The sequence below is a fragment of the Nerophis lumbriciformis genome, linkage group LG27 (assembly GCF_033978685.3).
Source record: "Nerophis lumbriciformis linkage group LG27, RoL_Nlum_v2.1, whole genome shotgun sequence".
Classification (NCBI taxonomy): domain Eukaryota; kingdom Metazoa; phylum Chordata; class Actinopteri; order Syngnathiformes; family Syngnathidae; genus Nerophis; species Nerophis lumbriciformis.
In genome coordinates, this window is record NC_084574.2 from 28713287 (window position 1) to 28726596 (window position 13310).

General features: G+C 34.8%; 1 protein-coding gene across 2 annotated transcripts in view; it reads left to right on the plus strand.

The window, feature by feature from the left end:
* Positions 1 to 1097: 1097 nt before the first annotated feature.
* Positions 1098 to 13310, plus strand: part of cpz (carboxypeptidase Z) — a 42972-nt gene continuing 30759 nt past the window's right edge. For both annotated transcript variants that reach the window (XM_061988208.1, XM_061988210.1), the window contains exons 1-3: positions 1098 to 1383; positions 1667 to 1699; positions 9302 to 9353. In XM_061988208.1, coding sequence (XP_061844192.1) covers positions 1290 to 1383; positions 1667 to 1699; positions 9302 to 9353 — 179 coding nt within the window. In that variant the 5' untranslated portion in view covers positions 1098 to 1289. The remainder of the gene's footprint in view (positions 1384 to 1666; positions 1700 to 9301; positions 9354 to 13310) is intronic.

Sequence of the window (13310 nt, forward strand, 5' to 3'; positions counted from 1 at the left end):
TCACACACACACACACACACACGTTTTTGTATTTGTTACCTTCTTGAGATCTCCGAAAAATGCCTACCTCTTTAGGACCACCCTTTCTAGATATATAAAGATTTGTATTTACAACATTAATAATACATACATACTATGCAAAAATAAAAAAGCTTCTTGTGAAAAATTTGTAGGAATTTCACAAGAAAAAGGTCACAATTTCACAAGAAAAACTTAGAATTTTGGCAGTATTATAATACAATAAAATAATACATTTGAAAGATTCGTAATTTTACTCGACAAAAGTCACAATTTTATAAGAAAACTTTAAAATGTTGTCAATATTATAATAATAATCGTCATTTTACTTGGCAAAATTATGACAAAAGTCATAATTTTACTAATTTTTTTTTTTACTATTTTACAAGAACAACAAACAAATTGGCAATATTGTGGTAAAAGTCAGAATTGTATATAAAAATGTCACTATTTGCATTGAAAAGTAATAATTTTACATAAAAAAGTAATAATTCTACGAGAAAATATTGCAATATTACAGAAACAGAAAGATATGAGAAATTCTTCCCAATTTTACGAGAAAAAAGTCGACACATTGTGAGAAAAAGACGGCTTTCAGTTAATTTATTTATTTTTTAAATTTTTTGGTTTGTAATTGGTTTTTAATCTTCATTATTTACTTCAAGTTATTCCAGTATGTCTCTATATACATATTTATTTTATTTTTGTAATTAATTTTGGCCAAAGGGGGCGCGTTTCAATTTGTTACACACACTTGTTATTTTATATGTTGACCAGAGGGGGAGCACTTTAATTTCTTACACACACATTTGTATTTCATATGTTGACCAGAGGGGGAGCTAATTTTGATAGATTTCACCACCAGGGGTGCAAATGAGACATTCTCTGTTAGATGCAATGGTTTTTCTGTATTGGGACCATGATTTATGTCCTAACTTGTTCACCGGTCCTCATATGGAAGGTACTTTTCCTTGTTGATGTCTCAAGAAGGGTAGGAGGACAAGTACACACACACACACACACACACACACACACACGCACACACACGCACACACACACACTGGAGCAGTGCAGTGAAATCTGATCAGTTCAGCAGTAAAGAAGCCAAAGGCGCACAACTCTTTTTGTTTGAGGGATGCTCTGCACCAACAAAGGAAGGAGTTTTCCATACACTGGGTGGTAATTACAGTAGCATTCTTTTTCTAGAAGCCTCTAAGACATCTGCCACATCACACAGTAGTGTCAAGCAGTGAGCAGCCTTAAAAAAAAACATGCTTTTTGGACTTTTGGGTCTGTTTCTGGCTTTGACAAAAAGTTGTTGGTGTGCACCACAGCAAACCTGCCATCCAGGAGACCAGTTTTTGGGTGAGTTGCTGTTAAATGTCACTTTTTAATCAACCTACTCTGCAACATATTGCCTCTCTTAAATTCATCGTATACCATATTTGTACTCAGCACATCCGTTTTTACTCTGTCAAAACGATATTTTACTGTATAAGTATGTTTATCATAACTTTTTATTGTGTTAAAGAAGTATTTCTATTTAAAATAAACAGTTGAGCAATATCCTTGTTTTTGGTTGACAAGGCCGCCCTCTGGCGTTAAAATGTGAAATTACACATCAATGTGTTTTTCTCTCTTCACACAGGAAGATGCAGCAACACTCTGACTGAAGAAAAACGTACGTTATTTATTCATTTTCATATTTATGTGCGTATTTATAGTGCGTCTGAATATCTTTCATTCATTTATTTTAGTCAATTCAAAAAGTACAGTTTATTTATTATTCATGTTGATGATTACACAGCCTACAGCTAATAAAAAAAAATAATTCCGTAAGCCTGTATTGTTAAAAAGTTGAACGTTTTAAACTTTCCAAGACCTAATATAAGGCAGGGGTGTCAAACTCATTTTAGATCGGGGGCCACATGGAGAAAAATGTACTCTCAAGTGGGCCGGACTGGTAAAATCACGGCAACTTAAAAATAAAGACAACTTCAGATTGTTTTCTTTGTTCAAAAATAGAACAAGCACATTCTGAAAATGTACAAATCATAATGTTGTTTTTTTTTACACGTACATGTTGTGGTTAATAGTATTCTATCTTTATTTGTCGTTATTTATACTTTCTGAATAAATGATGTGATAATGTTCATCAGTCATACTCATTGGTGTTCATTTTCAATCTATCAAGATAAAAAAAATAATATCAAAATCAAATTACAGGATGTTATTTATGTAGTTTGCTCATTTTCATCGACTGGTGCACTAACATCATGTGGTTTTTTCTGTTGTTTTTTTTTACATATGTAGCATCATCTACAAAGATACAAATAATTGCTATTGTGACATCTAGTGGACACATTTAGAACAGCTGTTTCTTTCATTAAAAAATTTCAGCTCATTTTTATACTTGGCAAACTCATCCCGCGGGTCGGATAAAATCTGTTCGCGGACCTGATTCGGCCCGCGGGCCGTACGTTTGATACATCTTAGAACTTATAAAAAACTAATTCCGTAAACCAGTATTGTTAAAAAGTTGAACGTTTTAAACTTCCCAAGACTTAATTTAAGGTATCTCTGACATGTTTTCTTCTGAGAGCCATTTTAGAAAAGAAACATTTTTGTGGCCTTCATTTTCATTGCTTATTTCAACACTAATAAAGAGAACTAGAAAATTCCCGCGGAAATTTTGATGGGCCTGCTATCTGGGCCCGGGAACTCTGGCCGGGGGCCGCCGTGCTTTGAAGCTGATGCGGAGTGTCTGAATCTGTGAGTTTTAGGCGTAACTCTACATAATGAGCTACAGAGCTAGCCTTAAACGTTAGCATGCTTACATAAAAATACTAACATTTAGCATGTGTGCAAACGTTAGCATGATAACAGTTATCGTGTTTCATATGACACGTTGTATGACTCAAAGGTGTATGGTTGGGGAAATAGACAAACAAGTGTAAAATTACATGGAAAAGTTAGCATGCTTAAGTTAGCTAGCTGGCATGCTATCGTTTACATGTTAAAACTTAACAGGTGTCACATACCAAGTTATATGACCCAGGAATGTTAAAATGATGGCATCCACAACTCAAATTTCTTTATAGTTCAGTTTGTTTGCACTTCTAGAACTTCTTTATACATAAATAAATATTTTGTGTTATATTTATGAGTGGAAACCTTTAATCCTCAGGGGACAAAGGCTGACTCCTTTGTCCCTTCCCAAATTTTTGCTGTATTTTGGCCATAAATATTGTCGTGGTACTCCATTACCTGTACACAGGATTGTTTTCCTAATAGGGTTTTTTAATTTAACATTTCTAAAACGTCAATGTCTGTCACAGGTCTATAATACACCTGAGATGGAAGTGGTGGTCAACAAATCTAAGATTGGCTGTTGTACAGCAAGCAGCCTGCTAACTATCCGAGTACAAAAGAGACTTAAATCTTCCCGGAAAAAAAGCAGATTCGGGCAAAAATCCGACGATGCAATGGAAAAGATCCCGATGCTTTATCAAAAAAGATTTGTCGAGTGATATCAAGGATTATACGTAGGTCTCGTTCTCAGACATATTGAACTATTGTGCTCCAGACATTGTTCTACAAGACATAACAATTAGAAACTTAAAAAAAACATAGCGTTCTACAACTTCTTTGTGTGTGGCTCGGTCAACGAAATCGGTATTTAACTTCGCGTCTACTGATGTTTGTTGCTGTTGCACTCGCCGTTTACGAGTAGCGTGTTTTTCCCCGTCTTTATCAAAATATAAGTACAGATGTCAACACTGTGTATGTGCTGAAAGCTTCATTTATGATTGGTAAAAGCTTAAAGGGGAAATGCACTTTTTTGGGGGGAAATTTGCAATTCACAATCATTATGAGAGACAGGAAGACAAAACATTTATTTTTTTCGCTTTCTAACATGTAAAACTCAGCTCGTTCTAGGTGGCTAGCAATGCTGCTAATGGGATCAATCAAATCTACGTCTAAATCACTTTGTTCAAACACCGTCAACAATACTTCATTTACGTTCCGTAACCTGTATAATAACCAAGCTGTAGCGACATTGTTATTATAAGAGCAAATAATAAGGAACTATTTTCTATCGAATAACACATCGGCGTGCTGTGGTATTAGCCGTAAAAGCTAACACTTTTGGGTATGCAATGCACAACATTGAGATACGAGACCAATTTTTATTGACTGAAAAACATGAACAATCATATTACAGAATCTGTAGAGTATTAGCCAATATCTGTTTTGTTTGTACACAGCTGAGCTGGCCATAGAGTGTATGTACTGTAGTTGTAATAACACGCATGGCGTGCTGCGTGCATCATCATGATCGATTTTAAAGTGACTCACTCCATGGACAGCTGTTCGTTTGGTCCAGCTGCCCCGTGAGGTTTTCTGTTGAATTTGGGTAACCAGTCCATTTATGTCGAACAAGCTTGGCTCCAAGCTCCACATTTATGGCGTTATCACTTTCATTTGAAATTGTCCAAAAATAGTTGTCTTCGTAGTCTGTTACCAAGTTTGCCATGATTAAAACATAAGTTTGATTCCGGAAGTAGGAATTGCCAGAAGTCAGACGTGCGCTGCTATGGAAACAGAAATCAATGCGCGCGGAATAAATCCGTCTCGAAAGTGATTAAAATGATCAAAATGCGGTAAATATTGAACATATTATGTATAATTAAGAATGTGTCTGTTACTGTTTTATACAGTATATATACTTGCAGCGTGTACTGTATATAAAACGTTAGACACATTTCCCCCAAAACTCTTTTATGTTTTGCTCACATTTGCTTTCTTTTATTTAGACTCGCCGAGTTGGTGCTTTTCGAAACACTCTTAGCAAACGTTTTTACGAATTACAAATAATATCAAGATAATAACTAAATGGAAAATAATAACCGTTTAAAGTATATCAAACAAACCTTTACAAAGTGATCACTGCAAACTCATGCATTCTTCAACTAGGACAGGGGTCGGCAACCCAAAATGTTGAAAGAGCCATATTGGACCAAAAATACAAAAACAAATCTGTCTGGAGCCGCAACAAATTAAAAGCCATATTACATACAGATAGTGTGTCATGAGATATACATTGAATTGAGATGACTTAAAGGAAACTAAATGACCTCAAATATAGCTACAAATTAGGCATAATGATGCAATATGTATATATAGCTAGCCTAAATAGCATGTTAGCATCGATTAGCTTGCATAGCACTCCACACAAGTCAATAACATCAACAAAATTCACCTTTGTGCATTCATGCACAACGTTACAAGTTTGGTGGACAAAATGAGACAGAAAAAGAAGTGGCATAAAACACGTCCTCGAAAGTCGGAGAAAGTTATACATGTAAACAAACTACGGTGAGTTCAAGGACCGCCAAAATTAGTGGGACAAAACGGCGCTCGCCAAATACTTGAGTCAGTGAAGCATGTTTAATATAAACAGTGTGCTTAATAACAATTAGGGAGGTTTGTGTCATGTTTGTCCTCCTACAGAAACCATATTAAAACAAAAAATATATTTTTTTTCCCCTCATCTTTTTCCATTTTTCATACATTTTTGAAAAAGCTCCAGAGAGCCACTAGGGCGGCGCTAAAGAGCCGCATGCGGCTCTAGAGCCGCGGGTTGCCGACCCCTGAACTAGGACAAAAAGATTAAAAGATAATCTTTGATTAGGACAGAAGTTTATCCATTTAGACTTTTATGTCCTGTTTGGCTTTGGAAATAATTCGAATCAAATGTCCCCAGAGAGTTTGATTGTACTTTAATTGTGGTTATGGTTTGAGTTTATCTGGAACATGCACCTTGTGCTTTTTAGTGGTCATTTGTCATAGAGACACCTTGTCTAAATTGAATAGTAATGTAAATACTGAAAAAAATATAATATAATACAATAGTATAATATATCAGTCTACTGTGTATATAATATGTAAATATTACATATGTTATATTTTATATTGCTACTATGGTACTTTTTTAGTCTACTTTATTATCCTTTCCATCCTTTGTAACTGAGCTACTGTGTGGAACAATTTCTCTTGTGGATCAATAAAGTTTGTCTAAGTCTAAGTCTAAGTCTAGGTTTAACCAATATTTTTTACCCTTTACTGAGCTTCTTAAAATTAGCCGGTGAGCTACTGGTTGGAGACCCCTGTTATGATCTGGTGTTGGATCATAGTTTATTTTGGGTTTTGAGTCACTTGTGATATAAGTTATGTTTCAGCACTCCTGTTTTGTGTTGTCTTGGTTGTCATGGTTACTGATTGTTTTCGCCTGCATCTGATTAGTGTTCGGGACTCACACCTGTTCCCGGGCACTAATCAGAGAGCTATTTAGTCCTGCTTTTTCCCGTCACTCAGCCTGGTGCTTTTGTTTGCTTTACGCAACTGTCATGTTTATTCCTTGTGTCCGTAAGCTAAGCGTTGCCTTATGCCTTCCCTGTGTGTGCTATTCCGTTAGCTTTCCTTGTGCTAGGCACGCTCTCCTTGTGTTCGCTTGTTTTGTTCGTTTCTATTTTCGTGTATGATTTATACAAATAAATCATTTGTCCTACCTGCATGCTGTCTCTGGAGTTCCTGCTGTCCTCACCGGAAAAACAATCGGCATAATCATGCCTCCTCGCCAGCACCGTAACAGAAAAGCACCAGGCTGAGTGACGGGAAAAAGCAGGACTAAATAGCTCTCTGATTAGTGCCCGGGAACAGGTGTGAGTCCCGAACACTAATCAGACGCAGGCGAAAACAATCAATAACCATGACAACCAAGACAACACAAAACAGGAGTGCTGAAACATAACTTATATCACAAGTGACTCAAAACCCAAAATAAACTATGATCCAACACCAGATCATAACAACCCCTGCTTTAATTGAACTCCTGAAATTAAATGACTTTTTCACCAACCTCTAATTTATCGAGACTCACCTGTACATGCAATTAATAATAATAACAGAAATGAGTCAACAAAATGCAGTGTTTGTGTTATTAACCATTTCTCAGTGGAGAGTCAACACAATAGTGCAGATGGCCTTTCGGGTTCAAAGGGTGAGGAGACCTTCCCTCACATTATAGGCCAAGAACTGCCCTGCAGGGCTGGACCTGTTAAATGACCAACTGTTGCTCTGCGGCAAGATGCAACTAGCTTTATTAGGCCACATGTGTCACATTCTGCACACCACTCAAATTTGTGGCTACACATATCATACAGAACACCATATTCAGTAACGTGTGTGTTAGGGTTGTATGGTATACCGGTAGTAGTATAGTATCGCGATACTAATGAATCATATTCGGCACTATACCGCCTCTAAAAAGTACCAGTCCCCGATCCCGCCGCTCCCCCATCATAGTCACGTTGTGTCATTGCTGGTTTACAAGCAGACGAGCATATTCGGCAGCACACAATCATGGAGTACTTACAATGTGTGTAGACAGAGAAGGGAGAACGGACGCATTTTGGCTTAAAAACTAAAGATAAAGGTGAAGTTATAACACTGAAACGCCCTCAGGAAGAGGTGCTTTAAGACAATGGTCCCCAACCTTTTTGGAACCGCGGACCAGAGGGTAGGGGGGGGGGGGGATGGAGTTTTTTTGGGTTGGTGCACTAATTGTAAGTGTATCTTGTGTTTTTATGTTGATTTAATAAAAAAAAAAAAAAAAAAAAAAAAAAAAAAAAATATATATATATATATTTAAAAAAAATTTTTTTTAAATTTTTATTTCTTGTACGATCCACGGACCGGTACCGGGATAAGACATGGCTAGCCATCTAGCAGCTAAAGTCCATCCAGCTTCTAAATCACTTATCCTCGTATCGAGCGTAACTAGTCGATACTACTATGATTACATCGATATATTTTGGCATCACAACATCTTCTTTGGTTTTTTTCTAAATGTATACTATGTTTATAAACTCAGGAAATATGTCCCTGGACACATGAGGACTTTGAATATGACCAATGTATGATCCTGTAACTACTTGGTATCAGATTGATACCCACATTTGTGGTATCATCCAAAACTAATGTAAAGTATCCAAACAACAGAATAATAAATGATTATTACATTTGAACAGAAGTGTAGATAGAACATGTTAAACGAGAAAGTAAGCAGATATTAACAATAAATGAACAAGTAGATTAATAATTAATCATCTACCACTTGTCCTTAATAATTTTGACAAAATAAATGAAGGGAAAATGACACAATACGTTACTGCATATGTCAGCAGACTAAGTTAGGAGCCTTTGTTTGTTTACTTACTACTAAAAGACACGTTATCTTGTACGTTCACTATTTTATTTAAGGAGAAACTTGCAATAAGAAACATATGTTTAATGTACCCTAAGATTTTTTGTTAAAATAAAGCCAATAATGCAATTTTTTGTGGTCCCCTTTATTTATTTATGTATATATCTATAATATATGTATATACAAGTTCATTAAGTTTGTACATAGAGTGAACAGGTTAGTTATAGCTCAGAGTAATTTATAATTTAAAGAAAGGGGGGTGTAAATAAATATGTTTAAACATCTTCTCACTCCTTTTCAAATATGTAAAAAAAAAAAAAAAAACGTTTTTTATTCTCCATTGTTTTCATTTTGTTATAATGGCTGTTAAGGCTATAGCACTGTATTGGATCAGGCTTGCTCTTGTTTTTATGCATATTTGAAATAAAAATATATCAATCAATCAATTTAGAAAAGTACCAAAATACATCTTGGTAAACAATATTGGTATCGGGACAAAAACTAGTGTGTGTGTGGGTGGGTGAGCAAAAAAGTATTTCAGACAGTCAGCCAAGTATTAATTAAACATATTCATTATAAAATGCCATGCAACAATGCGTAATATACAACAAAAATAGGTTGAAATTTCGCATGCATCCTGGAACTTAGACTTAGACTTAGACTTCCCTTTTATTGTCATTCAAATTTGAACTTTACAGCACAGATAAGAACGAAATGTTGTTACATAAGCTCATGGTAGTGCAGGATAAAAAAGCAATAAGGTGCATATATAAATAAATAAATATATATATACATAATATATATAATATACATATAAAATAAATAAATATATATAAATATATATAAATAAATAAATAGATTACTGTACAGATAAATATATTGCACTTTTTCACGTTTATGGATGTATGTTATATTGTCTTTTTTGTCTATTGTCTATTTAGGTATTTAATACTGTCACAATAACTTAACATAAATAACCTTTGCTTAATGATGTACTTTTTTATCGCCTCACAGCTACTTGCACGGAGCTGCACCTGAGCTACTGTCATGATGTAGGATACTCCAGGTGGGTCCTGGAGGTTGGTAGACTCACACAGTGCCATCCATTGAATATGCATTTTTGTATTTAATATGTATTTCTTATTTTGAACACAGCAAATGTTACACAGGAACTTTTGTAAATGTTTTACTTGAATGCAGTAAGTTAATTTTCTCAAAACTTGGTAAAAGTTGAATCTAAAGTCCTGTCAAAAAATAAACGTGCAACTTATTTTTTGCCTTTATACGGCTTGCAGACAATCCGAGTGATGCAACTCCCTTTGGACCATGTGACTTGTCGAATTTGTAGTTTGTAATATTCTTATTTCTATCTTTTTAAAAGAAAATTTATTTAAAATATAGTTGTGATAAGGAGCAATTATGTAAAAAACAAGTAAAAAATTCTAAAGGAATTTACATGACTATATTTCATGGTAAAGTTAAATTTTAGGAAGCAGGGGCAGTCAACATATGCTATTTATTCCAGTTTACAAGGTAGCAGTGGCAATTTAACCTTTTAAACTGTATTTATTAAAATGTTTTTTTTATTATTATATAGTACAATTCTAAAACCAAAGTGCTGTACAAAACAGAAAGTCAGAAAGACAAAATAGAACAAAATTCACACTAAGTACAGACAATGCTATAAATACACAGTTAAACGAACCAAACAATAACATGGTAAACAAATAAATAAATAAATAAGCTGTACAAATAAAATAAATAATATCCATGAAAATAATAACAAGCATAAATACAAACGTAACACAATAAATAGAGTCGAACACGTGGTAAACACCAGCTTAAAAAAGTTAGTTTTTTTTTTTTATCATGCATTGGTTGGATTCATGTTTAATATTCCTGTGTTTTTGTTTTTCCTTTCAATTTCCCCACCTGCTCTTGATTAGCGATTATTTGGCTCACCTGTCCCTTATCACTCATCAGGAGGGTGTATCTACCAGCGTCGCTAATTCCTTATTGTATGTTCATGGTGGCCTTTTTGTGTTTTGTCATGTTTTTGCTCACTGGTGATCCACTGTCGTCGCCATGCTGGTGCTCCCTTATTTGTGCCCCTGGTTTCAGAAAGCAAACATAAGAACTAGCTTAATAAGTAGATGTGTTTCTGTCAGGGGGGTTCATCTGTGGAACAGCTTGGATGATGCCTTAAAACAGGGGTCCCCAAACTACGGCCCACGGGCCGGATCCGGCCCGCCAGCGTCCAAAATCAGGCCCGCGTGAAGTCCCAAGTATCAAAAAAATTTTTTTTTTTACAAAAATATATATATATATATATATATATATTTTTTTTTTTCTCCCTGTCTTTTCTTATCCACTTTGTACCGCTTGCTACTCACAGTGTCTCCGAGCTGCTCAGGCAAATAATATTGTCTAAAAATGCATTTTCTCATCGATAACGTGACATCATCACGCACACGGAAAGTGCACTATATATATCTAATATATATACAGTATATATATATATATATATATATATATATATATATATATATATATATATATTAGGGGTGTGGGAAAAAATCGATTCGAATTCGAATCGCGATTCTCACGTTGTGCGATTCAGAATCGATTCTCATTTTTAAAAAAAGCGATTTTTTTTTTTAATTAATTTTTTTTTTAATTTTTTTTTTTATAATTAAAAAAAAAAAAAAATCAATGCAACAAAACAATACACAGCAATACCATAACAATGCAATCCAATTCCAAAACCAAACCCAACCCAGCAACACTCAGAACTGCAATAAACAGAGCAATTGAGAGGAGACACAAACACGACACAGAACAAACCAAAAGTAGTGAAACAAAAATGAATATTATCAACAACAGTATCAATATTAGTTACAATTTCAACATAGCAGTGATTAAAAATCCCTCATTGACATTATCATTAGACATTTATAAAAAAAATAAAAAAAACAATAGTGTCACAGTGGCTTACACTTGCATCGCATCTCATAAGCTTGAAAACACACTGTGTCCAATATTTTCACAAAGATAAAATAAGTCATATTTTTGGTTCATTTAATAGTTAAAACAAATTTACATTATTGCAATCAGTTGATAAAACATTGTCCTTTACAATTATAAAAGCTTTTTACAAAAATCTACTACTCTGCTTGCATGTCAGCAGACTGGGGTAGATCCTGCTGAAATCCTATGTATTGAATGAATAGAGAATCCTTTTGAATCGGGAAAAGAATCGTTTTTGAATCGAGAATCGTGTTGAATTGAAAAAAAAAAAATCGATTTTGAATCGAATCGTGACCCCAAGAATTGATATTGAATCGAATCGTGGGACACCCAAAGATTCACAGCCCTAATATATATATATATATATATATATATATATATATATATATATATATATATATATATATATATATATATATATATATATATATATATATATACAGCCTGGCCCCCGGCCAAATTGTTTTAACCCAATGCGGCCCCCGAGTCAAAAAGTTTGGGGACCCCTGCATTAAAATGTTCTAGTTCCATTTACACATTTATATCGCTCTTGAATGAAAACCAGTAGTTAATACTATGATCAATGTTTGTTACAAAAGTAAATGTGGTATATAAATAATAATGGAAGTATAAGTGTTTGTATATAGTATATATTATTGGTACAAATGTTTAACCAACATGTGTACAGGGATATTTCCCAACTGTTTGTCTATGTCTTTACCGTGTATATATATGAACAGTGTTCATGTTGTGTACAAGGTGTATTTATAATATGTTGTGTAAAGGAAATGTCATATTTCTATGAAACTCAAGATCAGAGCCCGATGTCTCCTGGTTTTACTGCATCGTGTATTTGAGAGTGTTTATAGAGTTGGACAAAATAAGTGCTCAACTTCCGCCTAACCGCTTTCGGTCTGTAAAATTGTCAATTTATCAATGCAAAACTGTTTGTTTATTTTGTTGACTACTGACCAAAAACATAATATACTAAACTAAAAAAAACAACTAACTAATTAAAAGGACCTTTGACTTGCACTTCGCCTGCCGTCTCTGCGTCCGGGGATCACGCCAACACCCAGCATGTGACACATGACAATAATCATTTGCATTGCACTTGGATAGCGAGACGTGTAATAAAACATTTAATGACCTGCAAAGACTAAACCTTTGATTGTATTTGTTTTGTTAGAGCAGTGTTTTTCAACCTTTTTTGAGCCGAGGCACATTTTTTGCGTTGAAAAAATCCGGAGGCACACCCCCAGCAGAAATCATTAAAAAACGAAACTCAGTTGATAGTAAAAAGTCAGTGTCGCAATTGTTGATTATGACTTCAAACCATAACCTATCACTATAGCTCTTGTCTCAAAGTAGGTGTACTGTCACGACCTGTCACATCACCCCCTGACTTGTTCGGAGTTTTTTGCTGTTTTCCTGTGTGTAGTGTTTTAGTTCTTGTTTTGGTGGCTTTTTATCTTTGTTTTGGTATTTTCCTGTAGCAGTTTAATGTCTTACTTTGAGCGATATTTCCCAGATCTACTTTGTTTTAGCAATCAAGAATATTTCAGTTGTTTTTATCCTTCTTTGTGGGGACATTGTTGATTGTCATGTCATGTTCGGATGTACTTTGTGGACGCCGTCTTTGCTCCACAGTAAGTCTTTGCTGTCGTCCAGCATTCTGTTTTTGTTTTACTTAGTAGCCAGTTCAGTTTTAGTTTTGTTCTGTATAGCCTTCCCTAAGCCAGTGTTTTTCAATCCCTGTGCCGCGGCACACTAGTGTGCCGTGAGATACAGTCTGGTGTGCCGTGGGAGATCATCTAGTTTCACTTATTTGGGTTAAAAATATTTTTTGCAAACCAGTAATTATAGTCTGCAAATTAAGTGTTGTTGTTGAGTGTCGGTGCTGTCTAGAGCTTGGCAGAGTAATCGTGTAATACTCTTCCATATCAGTAGGTGGCAGCCGGTAGCTAATTGCTTTGTAGATGTCGGGAACAGCGGG